This window comes from Gymnodraco acuticeps, unplaced genomic scaffold (genome assembly GCF_902827175.1).
Source record: "Gymnodraco acuticeps unplaced genomic scaffold, fGymAcu1.1, whole genome shotgun sequence".
NCBI classification, from domain to species: domain Eukaryota; kingdom Metazoa; phylum Chordata; class Actinopteri; order Perciformes; family Bathydraconidae; genus Gymnodraco; species Gymnodraco acuticeps.
In genome coordinates this window covers 5,339,776-5,359,914 of record NW_022992351.1, presented here as the reverse complement: position 1 = coordinate 5,359,914, position 20,139 = coordinate 5,339,776, and the positions used below count along the sequence as shown (strand labels likewise).

At 39.8% G+C, this 20,139-nt stretch overlaps 1 protein-coding gene across 2 annotated transcripts in view; it reads right to left on the bottom strand.

Moving 5' to 3' along the window:
* Positions 1-20,139, bottom strand: part of cntn3a.1 (contactin 3a, tandem duplicate 1) — a 111,319-nt gene that overhangs the window by 16,537 nt on the left and 74,643 nt on the right. For both annotated transcript variants that reach the window (XM_034209134.1, XM_034209135.1), the window contains 10 exons: positions 14,123-14,250; positions 11,062-11,237; positions 8,404-8,521; positions 7,356-7,514; positions 7,004-7,153; positions 5,833-5,903; positions 5,176-5,410; positions 3,138-3,253; positions 2,688-2,874; positions 1,839-1,951 (listed from right to left, as the gene is read on the bottom strand). In XM_034209134.1, coding sequence (XP_034065025.1) covers positions 1,839-1,951; positions 2,688-2,874; positions 3,138-3,253; positions 5,176-5,410; positions 5,833-5,903; positions 7,004-7,153; positions 7,356-7,514; positions 8,404-8,521; positions 11,062-11,237; positions 14,123-14,250 — 1,453 coding nt within the window. The remainder of the gene's footprint in view (positions 1-1,838; positions 1,952-2,687; positions 2,875-3,137; positions 3,254-5,175; positions 5,411-5,832; positions 5,904-7,003; positions 7,154-7,355; positions 7,515-8,403; positions 8,522-11,061; positions 11,238-14,122; positions 14,251-20,139) is intronic.

Genomic DNA, 20,139 nt, shown 5'->3' with positions numbered 1-20,139 from the left:
ATATAGGCTTAGTTTGTTGGGGGACATCTTACTTCTTCCTTCTCTCTGTCTATACCTGTGTACTCTCATGTTCCGATTAACCCAGCTTCCCCAAATGTCTTTCTTTTTGGTGTCTATATACGCCGGGATCCGGAGTCATGGATGATCCTGCGCTCCTCTGTCCTGGATCGCGAGCCCTGGATCTTGAGTCGTGGCTGTGGTCCTGGATCATAGGCCCTGGATGGATATCCTCGTGGATTCATCTTCCTATTATACACACATGCATTTCCAAACATTTGGACTACCTATGTTGCAAATGTATTATCTTTTCAATTTACACACGGCATCTATTGCACGTCTGTCCGTCCTGGGAGAGGGATCCCTCCTCTGTTGCTCTCCCTGAGGTTTCTCCCATTTTTCCCTTTAAACTGTGGGTTTTCTCCGGAAGTTTTTCCTTGTACGATGTGAGGGTCTAAGGACAGAGGGTGTCGTATTGTCATACTGATATTTTGTACAAACTGTAAAGTCCACTGAGACAAATGTAACATTTGTGATATTGGGCTATATAAATAAACATTGATTGATTGATTGATTGATTGATTGATGGAAGGGGATTCCAATATCTGGTGGATTGGGAGGGCTATGGTTTAGAGGAGAGGTGTTGGGTTCCCCGGCGAGACATCGTGGGCGCATCTCTGATACGGGACTTCCACCGGGATAACCCTGGAAGACCTGGTAGACCTGGTAGACCGCCTGGAGGCGTCCCTTAAGGGGGGGGGGGGGTACTGTGGTGGTTGCATTCTCCAGCCACCTTCCTTGTGTGTGTGTTTTCCCTTTCCCTGTCTGTGTGGGCGTGGTGCCTGTTACTCTTGGCTCCCGGCTCAAATCTCCACCAGCTGCAAACAGTTGAGCACTCTCCTCTGCGACACACCTGATTCCCATCAGCCATTACGGATGGTATATCAGCGGAGGCTCCACAACCTGTCAGCGCCAGATCGTTGTTAAACCCCAGTGGTAAAACTCTTAGCCTTCTCAGCCTTCTTAAAGTATAGTGACTATTTTCGCTACACCTGAATATATTCTTACCTGTTCTTCTTGTGCTCCAGGATTACGCTTCAGTGGATTACGTTCCAGTGGATTAAAACTCCGGAGGATACTCTTCAATGGATTACGCTCCAGTGGATACTCTCCAGCCGGATTATCTCCTCCAAATAAAACCTTTGTAACACACTGCCGTGTCCTGCGTTTGGGTTCTCTCAGATAACCGTAACAAAAGTGAGTGCACCAGATTGAAGCATTTTACTTTAAAATGTTCAAACATTTCTTCCCGGTATGCCTGAGAAGGCAGATATGCTTGTTTTTCTCAACAAGAACTGTTTTTAAATGGGGGGGTGTCCTTTAAAAGTTGGACTGTTGCACTGTTGTAGCTTCAATGGTTCTCAGGTTACAGTTACATAGCAGTGAATATAAACAGACTGATTAATGTGAATATTACTGGAAACTAACCTGTGTAAAAGTTTCTCGAATAAATGTAATTTTTTTGGTGGAAGAAGCATGTATAATTTTTTACCCTGCCCCTCAAAGAATCGAAATTGAGAACCGTTAAGAACCGGAATCGAAAAGTAGAATCTGAATCAGAATCGTGGAAATTCAAACGATACCCAACCCTAGTCACAGGTGACTTTGTTGTTATTGGTACTCGAGCTGCGCATGCGCGCAATGGACATATTCAGTGCTAAAGCACCGCCTCTGGCGGACATCCGGGACTCATAGAACCGTAGTTACAGACGTAACTATCGATTCAGCAAGTCGAGTTGAGGCGCTCTCTAATGGAGAAGTGTAAACTTTCCACTTCTTACCTTATATCCGGTTACTTCTGACTCATTCTCCAGAGCGTGCACTTGGTCCCACCTCAGGATGACCTTGGAGTTGGAAGTGTTCCACATGATTTTGACAGGGGCTTGACTGGGTGCTGGAGGAGGACGAGGGGGGTGAAAAACAACAAGCCACCTGGTCAATAAACAGTAAAGTCCAGAACCAACTCAGCATGAAGGAGAAACTTCATTATCAGTTTATCATCCCACTGTTAGGAGTGAGCAGAGGAATGTGTGTGTGGAAGTGAGTGTTCGAGTGTTTTCAAGGGGGAAGGTAGGGGAGACCGAAGATGAAAACAGGATGTAATACATACATTAAAATTGTGATAATAATTTACATGATAGGCCTATATGACCATAAGGTGCTACACATCTGTCAGGACCCTGTGAAGTGTTTTTAATTGCCTCCATGGAGCATTCTTTTGATAATGTGCCTGTTTGATTTGGACCTTATATGTAAGCACAAGGGACAGATGTATTTAACTAACGCTTATAGATAATATCTCATTGGGAAACGTCTCATCATTTTCAATTGTGGCCTGCATGTCAAACTGCACTGGTGACCCTAAATTAAGCTGGTATTCATATTAGTATTAGTATTTGCCAAGTCTACTAAATGAGTGGATAAACCAAAACCCTACACATGGTCCCTTTAAGGTGCTTTTGTGTAGTCAATATTCCCTATTTGAATTTAATTGGTAAAAAATCATTCCTGAAATGAAACATACACAAAATAAATTATGAAGCTTTAGCCAGAGGGGATACAAATTCTCCATTCACAGAAAAAGCATAAAAAGACACAGTCAGGCCTTCCACTATGTTCAGAGTCCTTACGTGGTTTCTTGGTTGTGACATTGACTATGATGCTCTGTGGACCCACTCCGGCGCTGTTGTAGGCCCGCAGGGACATGTAATATGTACTGCTGCCCTCCAGATCTCTGATGAGTACTGACGTTTTATTCCCCACTGTCCTGATCACACTGGCTGTGTCCTGCTTCTGCCTCTCACCCCAGTACTGCAACTAAAAACACACGAAAAGCACACAGATTAACAGCTGGCATCTGATTTTTTACTTCAAATATTCAGCTTTATTTGCACTGATGTGAACACGTAACCTGGAGGGCTTCATCATGCTCATATACTGTAGTTTACTTCATGAATGACTAATAATGTAGACACTAATGGAAAAAAGGTCCTTGCATTCTGATCCAAGATATAATGCCACTAGCTGTTGGCACTGTCCACTGCATTGTACATTATTGTGTGGGCATGTGTTGGTTTGACCTCATAGCCCAGGATGCGTCTTCGGTTGTTGCTCCAGGCCAGCGGCCTCCAGGTGACCTCTACCTCGGACGCTGATACACTCCTCGCCCTCAGCCTGCCTGGAGCTCTGCTGGGCTCTGAAAGGAACAGAGGATGTTCAGAATGAGGAGAAAGACATGGATTCATTACACCCACGTCCACAGAAAAGTCTTTACGAAAATACTGGAGATCCATTCAATCCTTCCAAATCACTATGTGAGGAGGAGTGAGTCCTGGAAAGAATACATTACAGACCCTGAAAACTCACATATTGATGACTTGATGTGCAATAATTTAAGTTAAAGTTCAGGAAATAGACCTCAGGGTTTCCCACACATAGACTATACTTGGGCGGGCCACCCAGGTATATTAACGGCCGCCCAAGTATATTTCGCGACCCATTTAGTTTTTTTTTTGTTTTTATACGTTTTTTTTTTATTCGTCCGTGACCACGACGCCATCTGCGATCGATTAACTTGTGGACAATGATCCCTCGCTCTGATCTCGCCTCCTTCTGGCCTGTTAAGTGGCCTGCCTCACACAGGGTGACTGGCTGCCGACATGGCCACTGTCATACAGATCATAAATCAAAGCCCTTGATTGGTCTCTGTGTGTCATTCAAGCTCGGGATAACCTCAGCTCAGGTGAGGTAAAGGACTCTCTGAGTGTTTAGATAGTTAACTTGGTCTAAGTTCTCAGTGGGTCTCAAACGGTGTGGTCACCATTTATGTAAACACATATTTCCATTTGAGAGGGTACTTGGTCTAATGGATAGTGAGGTGGGCTGAAGATCGGAAGGCTGTGAGTTCAAATCCCGCCAGGAACACCACCACTAGTGTGCCCTTGAGTAAGGCACTTAGCCCTTAGTTACTCCAGGGAGAATGTCCCTGTAATCGGTCATTATAAGTCGCTTTGGATAAAAGCGTCAGCTAAATGAAATGTAATGTGATTAGTAAAATATGCATGAATAAATAAATAAAAAGTTAACTAGATGAAAAAAGGTAAGATACACTTTTAAAACTTGTTGAGAGAAAACTAGTCTTTGCTGCTGCCTCAAAGAGGAGCAGGGGGGAGATGAGGGAGACAGGAGAGGCTGATTCAGGAGCACTCACAACTATAAATGAACCAAAAATAAATTAACAAACAAGTTTCAGTGTTTTTTTCATATTGGAAATGGTATGTTATTGGTTATTGGTTATGGCCATGATTTTATGATTATTGAAATGTATACAGTTCTGTTTAATATAGGTGTTTCCATAGATCTAGTCTCTTTATTTTCCCCTCAAAATGCACCAGATTGATGCATTTAACTCCAAAATAAAAAATAAAATCTTACCGGGGGGGCATGCCCCTGAACTCCCTAGAGTATTTGAGGTCGACCCCCACTAAAAATCACATGGATAGGTTCCTAAATACATTTATAAATACATTTATTTTTTTAATTTCCATATGTTCATGTGTGGGTAGTAGATTTAAAATATAGGGCTATCATTATGGGCCCTGCCTGTACCTGTTCGCTCTGCCATCGCGTGAAGGGTCTGCTAACAAGCGACCAACAGAAAGGTTAATGTTAATGTTGTTGCACGTCACCTCAACCCACCCCCCCCCACTACCACCACCCCCCCAAGTATATTTCAGATCTGTGGGAAACACTGGCAGTTAATGTACCAGCACCAGAGGCATTCCCATACACACAGGCGTTGGAGCTGTTCTTCATGAAATCCCAGAAGGATTAAGTGCTCTGACAAACAGTGCCATCTTTGCGCAAAATGATTATACAGGAATGAAAAGTCCATAAATAAACATGTTGTTAAAACTTTTTTCTCCGCGCACCCCCCCCCCCCCCCGCTGCCACCACCCGCCCAAGTATATTTCAGATCTGTGGGAAACACTGGACCTATTTGGTTATGATTCATTTAAAGTGTATGAGGCTTCTGATCTGTAATCACTGGCATAGTATAAGTGTATTCCCATTGTTAAGTTAAGCCATGCGTTACTGTATAGTATTATTAGTTCACACCTTCCTCCGCCGAGTAGATGGTGGTCACCGGACTAAAAGGTCCTTCTCCCTTGTTGTTGTAAACCCCGACTTTGACTTGGTAAGGGGAGAAGGGGGGGATGCTGTCGTTCTTGAAGACGTATCTCGAGGCATCGGGGGACGTGACAGCAGCCTGCATCCAGCCCTGAGCCCCCAGTGGGCGGAAAGCCACCACGTAGCCGAAGCCCGGCCCACTCTGGAGCTCCTCAGGAACGGGCTAAAGAGGCATGAGTCAGAGTGATGACTCAAGATGGCTGATCTTAAAGATATTAATACCTTAAAGAAATGCAGCTATGCACAGATTAGGGCACTTAGAGGAATTGTGCTGAGGGTGGTACTGGACTTGCAAGCCTTGCACAAATGTATTACTCTGTCTCTTTCAGAGCAGAGGTTATAGAGCTATTCAAACACTCTGGGAAAAACATAATTATATGATGTCTTTCAGTTTCACTTAAGCATAAATTAACAATCACATACACATGTTGTGTTTGATATCAATATTTATTTAAACAGCTTTATATCATATTTTTCATTTAGTACATTTGAAACTGGTTTGTTTTTAAATTAAAAAGCATTGGATGACTCAAAGTGCATTTTTATTAATTAATTCAAATGTTTTGTGTTTGAATACAAGTTTACCTCCCAAGTGATGACCAGCTCTGAGCGTCCTCCACCTCCTCCGTTCACTCTGCCAGGCGTCACCCAGGGAACTGACAGAGCAAACACAGTGTTAGAAGAACAAGTTTGTATATTCAAGTATCTGCAATATGACTTTTCAGTATTTAGTTGTTTATTTATAAATTGCAAGAATAAGGTACTGAACATGTCCACTTAGAGTCGCCAAAGATATTGTTTAAGAAAAATGATGGATTCTTCTTCCTTGTCAAAACCTGGCACATTAGATTGCCCACAGTGCAACTCAACTGCAGACAGTTTGGTTAGTGATTCAGCTTTGGTATGCTACTAGCGGTTAATTTAGCCCATTAATGAGCTGCTAGCCTCAAGCAGAGATGAGGAGCAGGCTACAGAGGCCTGCTAAGCACACTTTGTTGGAACCCCACCACCCAAATATTTTCACCGTTTAAACATCAGTACAAGCTGTCACTGTCAAGTGACATCTCCTGCTGCAATTAAGGAAGAGGTGTCTACTGAACCAACAAAAGCTTAGCACAATGTTATTCACATATTCAGTAGTACTCCAAAACAGACTTTGAGTAAAATCTGTGAAATTTGCTTTGAATACAACAACTTAAAATCCAAACACATTATAAAACCATAAAGTACTGCCCTGCACATAGTCTTTCAGTCATCATGAGAAAATATATGTTTTTATGTTTGTCCGTATTTGTGTCTGTGTATACCTGAAGTTATGAATGAAAATTGTATATTTATATTTTCTAATGAACACATTTGTGGTGGTTAATTTAATCGTAAAATTCTCAGATAAAAGTATCTTTTTAATACAGTCCTTTGACATTCCTTACATGTGTTGTGAGTTACCTCATAATGTATCTATTATTGTATTTTTTCTAAGCAATGCCCTTAAGCAGACTTTTTTTCCTCTCTTCACACACACTGAGTTTCTGAGTGAAACTGCCGGGCATCAACATATTTATTGTGAATTTAATTCATTCATGTGTTGTGTGTCCTAAGGAAGCACAGAATTCTCCGACATTTGTTGCTACAATAAGGTTATTTAAAAGGGATTTAATTGCACTCCTGAAGTAGAAACTCTAAGGACACAATGGACGTCATTGCAAGCAATCTGAGTCAATGATGGCAGTAAAAGTAGGGAGCTTCTCATACGTACGCATTTCTTTGGTGCGGGACTTTTTGGAGGGTTTGCTGGGCTCTCCTGTTCCTATGCTGTTGGTTGCCAGGACTCTGAACTCGTACTCCACCCAGGGACTCAACTCATTGACGGTGGATGACAGCTGCTTCCCCCCGAGAAGCTCAGGAACTGAGAGACATCACAGAACAACCTTTCATCAAAACCATGGAAGATCCGCCTATCAACATTAGCCAAGCTTGTGATGTGTTATTTACTGTCATTTCATGTGTGGTGTTTGAAAAGGATACCAGTCACATACCTCACTCTTTTAATCTAATCTAATCTAATCACTACACACAACCTACACTCAGACAGATTGACAAAATCCTACCGGTTGTTACGGCTTGCCACCCAAGAGAGAAGGGCGTTCTGGCCTGGATGGTATAGCTGAGGATGGGGCTGTGGTTGTCCATCCCGGGACCCCAGGACACGGAGGCAGTGGTCTCCGTCATCGCAGTCACCTGACAGTCCACAGGGGGACCGGGGGGACCTGGAAGGAATTAATCACTGTTAACTCACTCAGGATGATATATATCGTACAGATTAATGAAGACAAGAGGCAGAAGAGCAGGGATACAGAGTGGGAGAGCCATAATTAGACGTGATGTCACAGACTGATTCAAAAGAAAGCATTAGCACAGCTGTGAGTGCACTACTTAACTAAAACCAAACTCACTGTTTAGTACACTGGTGGCATACAAGAATAAGTAAATGTAAGAGAGATACAACAATACAATGTTATTTCTTCAGAATAGATTGTATTGTTCTACAATCTAGGAAATAAAAAAGATCATAACATGCCCTCCAGCAGTGTTTTCCTGTGTAGCTGTGTTCAAGGCAAATCAGAGGAGTCAATAGACGATTAACAGCATAGAGAAGAAAAAAATACCTGAATATATTTTCTATTGCAACAAATGTCATGTCTTTTTTTTTTTTTTAATTGGGATGACTAGACCTTTTACTTTTTTCTAGAGACTAAAAGGTAGAGGTAAAATTTCAATGTGCATCTGCATCATGCAGCATAGCATGTGCCTCCAATATGCTAAATCTATAGACATGCCATACATTAGCAAGTCATATTATGCTATTATTTTAAATCACAAAGAAATTGCATTTTCAATCTTTCACTCATTTTGTCATTTACTATAGAGTAGTAATTGGGAGGTTAATTTGTTTTGCCCCTGCAGAGCAGTGAGCCATAGCGCATGTGTTTCATTTACAATGAACAAGAGTGACATTCTTGGCTAGCAGAGAGTTTGAAGTGGAAATTACCTTGCTAAATGTAGCTGGCATTGTGTGTGAAAACATTGTGATATAACTTCTTAGAGAACACCAATATGACTTTTTATTTTAACATGAAATGTGAGGGTCATCCTTACCTCTGACGACCACATCAGTGGCAATCGACACACTGTCCACCTTCGTTTGAACAGCACACGTGTATTTCCCAGCATGCCTCAATTGAATGTTGCGTATCATTATGTCACCAGCCGAGCGCTGTTGGTGTAGGAAAGTTAGGGGAAAAAAAGTGCAATATAATTTAATTTCTTTTGACATTCAGTTCAGAGAAAAAAGGTACAACACACACTTACAGGGACGAAGCAATTGACTCGAGTTTTCATAATCATTTATGAGGACAGTTTTTTTGTGGGGAATTGAAAAGCTTCCTTCAGCTGTATCCTTTTATCCCCTTTGATTCCATTTAATCTACAGACGACCATTTAATGCCAAATGCATTATTAGCTTTGAACTTTAAAGTTAGAACTAATGTTAAGTTGATGTCTTATCTACGAAAGTAAGGGTCTGTGAAACAGTATGAGTCCCGATAATTACTTTGATGTATAATCAGGGACATTTTATTGAGATAAAAACTCAGTAGCTGCGAGTCATTCACTCTTTGAAACTCTCTGCCTTCAATAAATTGAGATGGGATGGGTCACAGATGTCTGAATCTTAAAAAATAACTTCAAAGCATGCTTATTAAATCCAGACTTAACTACCTGCAAAATACAGTAATCATATATAGTGTGGCTTTTAGACTTAGAATAAACTAGAATTACCACGTCAGGTTTGAATGCCTTAGTCAATCAGTCAAGTTGCCGGTTACATCCATGTTGTCAAAAATATCACAATTTCATTATTTTATCCTGTTATACATTGGTGTTAAGTCACACTGATCTTGACCTTTGTCCCCTAATTTCTAACCAGTTTGAGTTCAAGGGGTAACTTGAGTGTCACATTTAGAAGTGAAATGTTGTTTGGACAGCCAGCGCAGAGGTATACAAATGTAAATGCTCTTTCTGTCCATTGCAGGTCAGGTCTGTATCAGCAGAGCAATGCAATTTCTTTATGTGAAGGCTGACATGTCATGATTTATGTGGTGTTGGGTGTTAGGCTCATTAATGTAAGCCTACAGTATGTCAGACCAAAATATACAACATCTAATATTGTTAGGAACACTTTTTTTTGTATTTGTTCTATTCTGTTGTTCTTAAAATGACCTTAAATTGCTGTTGGACGTTTCTTTCAGATATACAATACTAGACCAACAATTTTAACGATCGCAGCCCTTTCAATAGTGTGACTGGTGCAAAGAGCATATCTCTAATGAAGCAGCAAAGGGTCTTAAATCGAACAAGAGAAGAGTTTGTAGTCAACAGTGAGGTTGGTGTACATGTTGCTGGAGGCATACTGTTTTTATATTGTTCAACATATGCAGGATAAATAATATTCTCTACCAAGAACATTTTTGCAGCAGGGTTTTTAACAACACTCCTCTGCGTCATAACTTCAATAGTTAATTTCGACATAACATATAATTTTGTAATGCAGAGCCATAATGCAGTGATCAAGGAGCTTGTAGCTTGATTTAGCTTGTAGCTTAAGATATTAATGTTTGACTCATGTAGCTACTTAAAACATATCAGTCTACTTTGTGTTAAATCAAAAATCATAGTCAAATGAAACACTAGGGTTTATACATTTAGGTCAGTTAGAACTCACCACCGCTACAATAATAATGCCTAGACCTTACACAAAGCCAATGACTCACTGCTGTTGAATTTAACAAGCCTTATTCTCTCTGAGTCTACAGCAGACTACATTGACAAAGAACAGCATTTCATTGTCTGCATCAAAATACAAATATGAAAGTTGTTATTTTGCTCAAAACGTTTCCAAACAGATGAGGAAAGTTTAAGTAATGTGACCATTCTCCATCAATAGGTCAATGGTTTCTCCACCACAACGTGCTGCCGTGGGTTTGGTGCGGAGGAGTCAAGTGTTTAAATGAACTGCAGGGCTACACACGATTATAAAGCGCTTGTTGTTATAGTGCCGGTTACAAAAGGGAAAAAAAAACACAACAAGAGGTGATAAGGAGGCCAAGACCTCATAATTGCTTTCTCTAATTAAAGGAGAAATTATCTGGTATTAGATGATCAAATGAAATGCTTGGCTGAGCATTGCATAATGAATTCCTCGGTTGTTGCTTTTGTCAATGGAGGAGGTGTTATTAACAAGCAGAACAGGCAAACCTGGAGCCCTTATGATCACTCGAAAAAAATCAAATCTATAAAATGCATCATGGAGTGTTCAATACTTTGCCCATCAAAAGATAAAGCTGAAATTAAGCTGTAGAGGAATGAGATGTAAATGTTTTGACGATTGTATTAATTGAGTTCAAATAGCTCCTTTCCTTATGAGTTACTTAAAGCGTAGAAAGTGGTTAAGTATATAAGCCCATTTTAAACATTACAAAGAGTGTAACAATTCAGATATGGCTATGCGTTAATCCAATCTTTACAGTCAAAGGAATCAGCACATTCAAGTGGAAATTCATTGTGAAAAGTTTTTATCCTTAGAAATGTTACTTGGCCAACACAAAAAGCTGTTACTTTAAATATGTTCTAGTACATTGAAGACATCAAATGTAATTTAAACAAATCTACTCAAAAACGTCTAGGCTGCAACATTTCATATTTCCTTCATGTCTTAATGCTGAGCGACACAGAGACATAGAAGACTGTTGCACTTACCCCACCGATTTTCTCAAAAAACGCCCAGTGACTTCCAAAGTGGATGAGCTGCTCGTTGAAGAACCAGGTGAACTTGAGGTCCAGCGTGGGGTCATGTGACACCTGGCAGGGCAGCACGATGCTCTCACCCACGGTCACGTCCAGATGTCCAGCTGGACTGGTGATCGCCGTCGGCTCTATGAACAGGGAGCACCGAGTCAGAAAGGTGGGGCATGTTAACAGAGCAGGTATAACTTATCCAGACTCTGTGCTGAATTGAAAGTTACCTTTTTGTTCTGTTCCCTGAACATCGAGAAATAATTGCAAAAACATGTCACACTCAAAAACAAACCCTTCCCTCTGCCAAATCCTGTCCCCGATGTTAAACAAACAAGATAAATTACTTTTTAGTCTGCCAGTGAGATTATTGCATTGCTTCCTTTGAGTTTCATAATAATATCACTGAGCAACGACAGGGTAAAATAAACAAACACAAGGAAAAACTCAACTATTACGGCAGGTCAGATCAGAGTCTATAATTTTGCTGTTTGTGCCGAGACAAAAAGCCATCCTATTTCCTCCTCAGCGTGATGTGCATCAACATAATCTGTGGTGCGTCTCGGCTGGGTGTCTCATTCAACAGCGGTGTGATGCACAGAATATAGCTTAGGCCGAGATCCCACACAACAGACCACTGTGAATTATGCATGCATGTCATAAGCAACTAATGGACAGGCAAGCCAATGCAGCGTGTCGGAGGGAGTAAAGGTCTATATTCAGCTCTGTCAAAACAAGGCACATTGTTGTTCTCACACCGCCTAAGGAGAAGCGACTGGCCATGGCTGTGCATTTCAGGTGAGTTTATGGAAAGTTTGGCACCGGGGTTCAAAATAATAGGGTGGAACTTTCTGCTTCCAATTGCTAAACTGTCACGCTCATTTCCTGTTATGACTCGAAGGAAAATCACAAATTGGCTCCCTCGTTCCCGTCGGTTTGCTCCGCACAGGGCGGCTCTCGTTCTGTGAACCTACAGGACAGCTATGCAGGAATCATTTGTACCTCAGACACCAGGTGTAATACAATAACTGCAATTAATTAGGCCAGAGGATAATGTGATGGAAATTATGGTACTAAAGCTTAATACAGTGTAAACCTAATGAAATGTAGTATTCTGCAAATGTCATGTCAACGGTTTGACTGATTAGGTCAAATCCCTGGAGTGACCTTTGAATGTGTGTGAGTGACAGATGTTTTTGCAAGGGGGTTTTATGACACTACAGGAAGGATGAGGGGAAGGAAGTTAGGATAAGGTGTTATCTGTATCCCTTTTGCTCTGTATTGAGTGAAGGTTTTGCATACTGTATCTGAGGGGGTATCAGCTGGCCTCCCATAATGTTGTTGTAATGTAAATCTGCTTTGATGTCCTCCTATAAAGAGAGACTGTTTCACTCAGAAAGGTACGTGCTCTTTTGGAGGAGACGTCATACTTGCAAGTATAAAGATCTTTATTGCTTTTAATACGAATATTGTGTTGCTGTACGTTTGTTACCTTACTGATTATTCTCTCTAGACCACAGCTGTTTAGAAAGCTGCTACGACAATAACAAGGAGAGCTGTTCTCAGAACCCTGAAGACAGGGTACAACAATCAAAAATGTAATTAAAGATACATTGTAAAAAAGCTATTAGAGAACGAAAATGTATTAATCTTTGAATGACATGAAATGTTTGGCCAACAACTCTGTTTAAATAAATGTAATAATTTGGTTGATGATTCATTTCTATTTAATAATATGCTAGAACGTTTTCAGCTTTTTCTGTTTTATTATCATTATCGTTTTAAATATATTTGTGTTTTGGACTTACATTACCTTGGGCTCTGGGAATTTGTGATAACATTTAATAGACCAAACAATTCATCAAATGATTGAAAATAATGGACAACATCAGTATTGCAACTCTTAGCATAGTCAACTATATGTTCATACAGTAGCCTCAAGGGTATGAATTAGGTAACACATGGAGGCTAGGTTAATCTCACAATTATACATTTTTCAGGAAGTCACTATATCTTTTTTAAACCTTTTTCTGTAAAGTACTTTGTTCTTTGAATTTGTACTTATATAGAGTACTGGAATATCAATACAAGTTTATTTTATACCTCTCACCAATACTATGAATACATACACATATGTTTATACAGTACACTATTACATCGTTGGCTCTTGTAAATAGGCTGTGCGGGGAAGCAGGGGAGCGAAATTGGCCTTCAATGCAAGCCAATTTACAATTCAAAAAACCCGTGAAGAGGAATCACCGAAAGGTGTTTTAATAGAGCACTGTTGTTAACTCTGCTCTTTAGAAAGACCTGGAAAATTCATTGCACTGCAGAAGTGTGTGATTTGAATGGATTGAAATCTTAAACAAACCAAGCATGGCTATGAAACACCGAGCAAAGAAAGTATGAATTAAACATAGAGGCGCATGAATGCAATGAGCCTCATGTCTCGCTTCCTCCAGCCACTGCCAATCAACTAATTGGACTGTATTATCTGTCAGGTGAGTCTTTAGAACTGCACTCCACTGTTTGTTCATCAAGTGCGCAGTGAGGGTCAGTGGGTTTCATTTTAAGTGCAGCACGGTCAGTCGTGTCTTGCAGCTCTTGTGCAGCGTGCCACATTTATTCCGTGTTCCGCCAAAATACTGACAGCTGTAAAAGATGTGTTAAGTTTGTTTTTTAGGGATTGATCACAAAAAACCTGCAGGAGTCCTGATGTTTAAACACATTAAATGTTTTAACACATATACAGTAACAACCAAACCCCATTCTTAAATGACAAAGAGCACACGTTTAGGTTTCATTTTTCCACGTTTGCTGTTGTTTTTATTGTTTGTGATATTTGTTTAATAAATGGAGAATATTGCTGTAGTATTTTCTCCATGTGTAGTGGAAGAGCTGTTGTTGCCAAGGAAACAGCTATTGGGTACAAAATAAACAATTAACAAGCAAAATCCAGCAGCCGTTCACAGTTAAACAAACAGGACTGATGTTTAAAACCAAGTCAGGGAAAATAATACATCACCTTTCACCAAAAGGCTGCCAGCACTGCTCGCTACTCCAAACTGGTTTCTGGCCGCACACGTGTAGATCCCAGCATCCATTTTTGTAACATTGGAAATCCGTAGGCTGCCATTATCCAAAACAGTAACTCTGTGGGTAAAACATGTATACATATCAGGCCAATTAAAAGTGCACCAGTGTCGGGTTGATGAAAAAAGCTTGGGTGGCTGTTATATATATATATATATATATATATATATAACAGTGCATACAAATCTATTCTAAATGAGCACGTCCAGTGTCCTAAAGCATTTCCACTTTAGCCTGGAGTTTATCTCAGTGAAATTTAATTGGCTCTCTGTGCTTTGGCGTGACACAAGGAGAAGCTCAGAGAGAAGAGTTACGATTTGATTTCTCGGCACTGAGTTGCAGGATCACTTTATGAGAGGAAGTCTCATTTTGAGTTCACGGATGTCAAGGGGGAATCTGAAAGTTATAGACATACTTATGCTGTATTAGCCTTAGTTGTGTCAGAAATATTGCTTCAGCAGATATAAATACATACAAATGAAATAGGAACATGATATGCTTTATAACTGTGCTGTTATCTGATAATTGTCACACTGTACGCTGTATAATGTGCATTTACTGTAAGGTGATCCTTTTAATAGAATAAGTGTGGGTACATGCATTTTTAAGGAGAGCTGCAACATTATTTGACTGAAGTATTATTCTATGGATCTAAAAGAAAATCAGCAATTCTTTTTGATAGTAATAAATAATTGTTGCTCTTTTTTTAATGATACAAATGTATCTTCTCTGTATCTGTGTCTTTGAGCTTGGGATGGACATATATTTTCATATTATTTTGACATTTTGTTGACTTTTCAGTGAATTAAATAATCCACAAAATTATCTGCAGATATATCAATATTAAAATACATTCTACCTTAAACAGAGGCAAGAAAAAACAAGGGCCAGAACTAAAAATGGTAAAACTAAGTTTAACTGAGTTGCAGCAGAAAATAGTATATTTATTAGAACAGCACCGAGTCATTTAGTTCATAGTAAAATAAAGTTCATACTGTACATAATGACATGCAATGACTGCAAGAAGTAAACAGCATCATACAAACAACTACTGTGATCCAATATAGCCAATAATTGGATTTAATCCAATGGACTCTTGTACATGTCATTGAAATTTCACCAGCAGGGTCACAAATTCGTCCCGCCTGGTTGTGTGGTAATAAGTTGAACCTCTATGACAGATTGCACCAGCGGGTCCAAATTACAAAGTCTCTCATTTCATCTGTGTCATCAGTCAAGCCTGACAGATCTCCTCTGACAGAGCGCGTACTGCTTCTACTTCAGCAGCCAACAAGGTGCTTGAGTGATATGAAAGATAGGTCAGCAGCAAGGCACTGCTTGAATAAAGCCTAGAGTGCATGCATTTCCAATCGTTCTGTTTTCGCCTTTAGATTTCCTCATCTATTGTTTCATCTCACAGAGACAATATGAATTCATACACAAGTTCAGTTTTTCTAAATTTCACTCATTTTAACTACAAATGAAAAGTGATAAAGAATGTGTTCCTTTCTTTTGAATCCTGGCAGGGCAACAAGAGCTGTACAACTGTAAAAAATAAATGAACAAACGGTTAGTCCCTAAAAGCGATCAGCAAGTCCTTGAATACAGTACGTGAAAACCTTTGCACAAAACCATGTAGGCAAAAATACATAATGACATTTTTGTTTGCACTTCTGAAAGAAGAAAACTATTTAAATGGATGTTATTTGGTGAGATCCACACAAGCATTGGAAAACTGAACATTTTATAAAAGTGAAATGAATGGCAGGTTCACAGGTGATTGAAGCATACAAAAGTGCTTTGACAAATTGTAGTTACTGGGATGGCAGAAAGACATTTCCCTGCTTTAGTGAAATACTGGGCACATCCTGTGTCAATTAAAAACTGAAAGGATTTATTCATGCCACAGAACCATTCATTTCAAACCCTTACTTCATCAAAAATCATCAAACATTCAGTTATAATGTATTACAACACCATTTATTTGTAATATGTACTGACCATGCTTGATCCTTTTGTCTTTCCTGTTATCAAAGCATTTCAGCTAGTTTAGAAAACACATATTTTCTTGTTCTTTGTTTTTTTTAACTCTGTAATTGCACGTAATCCATCACATCCCGTAAAAACAGCGTGACTGGAGTTCTCGTTCAATTCCTGCGTTCTGGAGTTTCACAGTTTCCTAGTGCTTCTATCAGTAGTATTTGCTTTTTTACCCCTTATCTTGTTTTTCAAATCAAACTGAAAAAATACTGATTACATATACATGTTCCAATAAAGGAGATTACTGTCTGTTAATCCGACTCATTTAGGTGAGGTGTAGGTGTCTTAATGTGGCTTCTCAGTCAACCTCAATGTCTTGAGATATTATGAAAATGATCCTATTACATTACATGTCACTTGTTAGACGCTTTTATCCAAAGCGACTTACATACATGTACTGTGGGCAATCCCCACAGGAGCAATTTGGGGTGAAGTGTCTTGCCCAGGGACACAACGACATGCTGACTGCAGTGGGGTTTGAACCTGTGACCCCCTGACCCAACACCAAGGCTCTATCCACTGCACCACACACCTATTGAAACAAGATAAGGTTTTCCTGATATTTATTTGTTAAAACACTTTTGGGGGATACAATGAAGAAATCTGATTTCTTCATGTGACTTCTTGTGGTGTCACAATTTTGAAGACTTTATTGTTTGATGTTAGAAGTATGTAAAACCTTTTGACAGCTAGGAGGAGAATAGATTTAATAAGTATTTTCAGTTGAGGGGCAGAATTTGAAAATCTATTTACATAAAAAGGTATTTACAGATAAATGATACCTTAAGTACATTATGTACCAGAAAGGGTGCACTTACAATAAGAAAAAAACAACAAAATCAATAAAGTGTCAATAAACCTCAATGATTCTCACTGAATATCGGTGTGACTGTACATCTCTAGAGTATTACATAATAATAGAGGCAGGCTAGCTGTTACAGAACTTAAAGTAACACTGAGCCTCTATCAGCTCTGATCCCTCTAGAGAGGGCATGGAGAACATATCCCTGCAGGGATCAATAAAATGTCACCATTTTAAAAACGAATTCCCTTGAGCCAACAAAACAGCCACTGCTTGTCGTACTTAATAAGTAAGTATTCATTTGGCCTGGTGTTATCAGTTTTTACAAACAAGCAATAACCATTAAGCCTCATGTGCACAGATTAATATTTCATGATGTGAAACAGTTGTTACACTTACTGATGCCACAGTTTAACAGACAACGGGAGGATATTTATTATCATTGCCATCATTTCTTGTCTTTAATAGTCATTTTGTCAAAGAAAGAAACTCCAACCATGGTAAACATTCAATGCTTGTGAGAGAAATATGTTATTGACGTTTTGATAGATGCGATACACAAAGAGCTTCACCTCTTTTACAAAGTCAAGCTACGGTAGAACATCCATCAATAGTTAATTTCTTCAGGACAGAATAGTATTGCCAATTTGGTCAAATTATATCCCAGCAATCTTTGATACTGCCTTTCAATTGTGGTTGTAGAACAATTACCAGAGCACACTGTCTCCTTAGAAATTAAATACCTACTTGATGAATGACTTGCCCTGCAAATCCTTACTATAAGCTCCCATCTTATCTTCTGAACTGCACAACAGTGTAATAGGGTTGAGCCGGTGTTTCAACATAACAGGTTTTAAAGATGAACTTGCTCCTTTCTAAAAGCTCCCTTGAAGGCCTGGACCTCCCAAAATGATCAAAAACGACTAGCTTGGCCTTAAAGGCTTGAAGAATTAAACTACATTAGCTATATTCCACAGTGCCCATTCCACACGCAGCCGGAGGTATTTCCTCCTGACTGAACCGAGGGCCTTCCTTTGTAATGGACTATAACAAAGAGTTATGGATATGAGATGTCACAGGGATAAGACTTGCCATTAAACTGTGCAGTAGCCTATGTCCAGCTTTCTCCTCGCCAAAGCTACAAAGGGACAGAGCATGATAAAGATGTAAGGTGTATTATCTGTCTGAAATGCTTCCACTCTGTCGCCTTTTCTCTTAAAGGTTTCCCTGCAGCAATTAAGGTATAGGGGAAATCTGTGGCGTACATAAAACTAGAGCAGTGTGATATAGTAAACAGGCACTTTACCTCAACCTTATTGGCCGGTGTTAAAGTGAGCTACTGGTTGTAATCTAAAAGCCTGCTCTGCCTCTCCGCGGTGCAACAAAAAACTAAAAGGCTGTAAATGAAAAACATTATTTTAACCGCTTAAGAAGGATTGCATAATTAACTCAGTATATTACCGAGAATATGCAGTATTCTGGAGGACTGCTTATTTCATTCCAAAGCAATGAACCTTCTGTATCAACACATCCTCACTCCCAGGCCGACCTGGGAGTGAGGATGTGTTGTCTGTATTGGCAACACATCCGGTAAAGCTTAAGCTTTTTTAAAAAAAAAAATGTTTAAACCTTTATTTATCCAGATAAATCCCATTGAGATCATTGAACTCTTTTACAAGGGAGACCTGCTCAAGTAGGTTCCACATGAAACATAAAAACATTAACAGAACAACAAAAGGACATCTTACATCATCATCACAGAGATTACAATTTACATAACTATCCACATGTACAGGTACCAACAGCCTCCGATTGAGTAGCATCCAACCGAGCCTTAAAAACATTTAGTGGCACCAGATTGCTCAGTTTCCATTTCAGTCAAGCTGTTTTAGTAGCAGGATTATAATTGTATTCCCATTACATGATGAAGCAATACATATCATTTAGCTAACAATCTTAAACACAGTGGTTCAATCTAAAGGTAATATTCCTGAGAGCTATTTCCTATATCCCCTTTTACAATTGCTGGCAGTGGTCAGCAGTTAAATTAAATTAGGGTAAGCACTTTATAGTTAACCTTATAGTTTCCTGCATAAGTGCACAGCAACCGTTATATCTTGTTGCACATGCCTGGGAAAGGAGCTGATATAGGTATCACTACAACGTGATTTCATTAAGTAATGAGATCCTGCTTTGTTCTTAGTTTGTTGGTGTAGTTAGTTCTCCCCTGCTCCAGATCATTGAAAAACATTATCCCTAGAAGATTAGAAGGAATTATGGGTATTTTAGTTGAGCAAGTGGGATGGATTAGTGTTGTGCCGCCACTTTAATGCCATTGGTAGCAGCTTCATTTCGATATGGGGGAAAGTAAATGCTAACGAGCCAGGAACAGGGGAATAGGTTGGTGAGAGATGCTGCAATAATGTCAAAGCGGAACATCTTGCACGCAGCTCACTCTCTTCAGGGCAAGGCTGTAACGTCAGATGGGAAATATCAGCTTTATGGGCGCGATTGATATTGCGGTATGGATACGTTTGACTAAGAGGATAGGAAATCTGCAAGCTTGGTCAAACATTTAGCAACACATACTCTTGTTGCTGATTGTGCTGCTCCCCCTCAAATAAAACATATCTCTCCTCCAATGGAAATGCCTCGGCCTGGCATCTGTACTAACAATTAGATCTCAACGTTGGTTTCCTAAACAGAGCATCTGACAGGGGGAGGCGAGAGATGAGTAAGCCTGGTGCTCTCCCACTGTGGTGGGAATGGATATGCCAGAGGTTGGGTGTGGAAAAGCTGCTGAGCCAGTTGAACAATTAATCCCATATCAAATGAGGAGTCCGGACCCCCACTACGTCACTACATGTGCCAGCAGGTGTGCTTTGTCTCCTGCTGTTACGTTCCTGAACACAATAAAGATGTTCTCAAACAGAAAGCGGAAATGAATGCATCAGTGGAGCTATTTGTGTCGACTGCACTGGGTTTTAGACAATGAGATGTTTTGAAATGCACACCTGAGAGTTTACACTTTCCAAAAAAAATATAATATCTCTCCCTAACAGAGCAACAATTAAAAGTGCACCAGCACATCAGGGTGTTCTCACTGC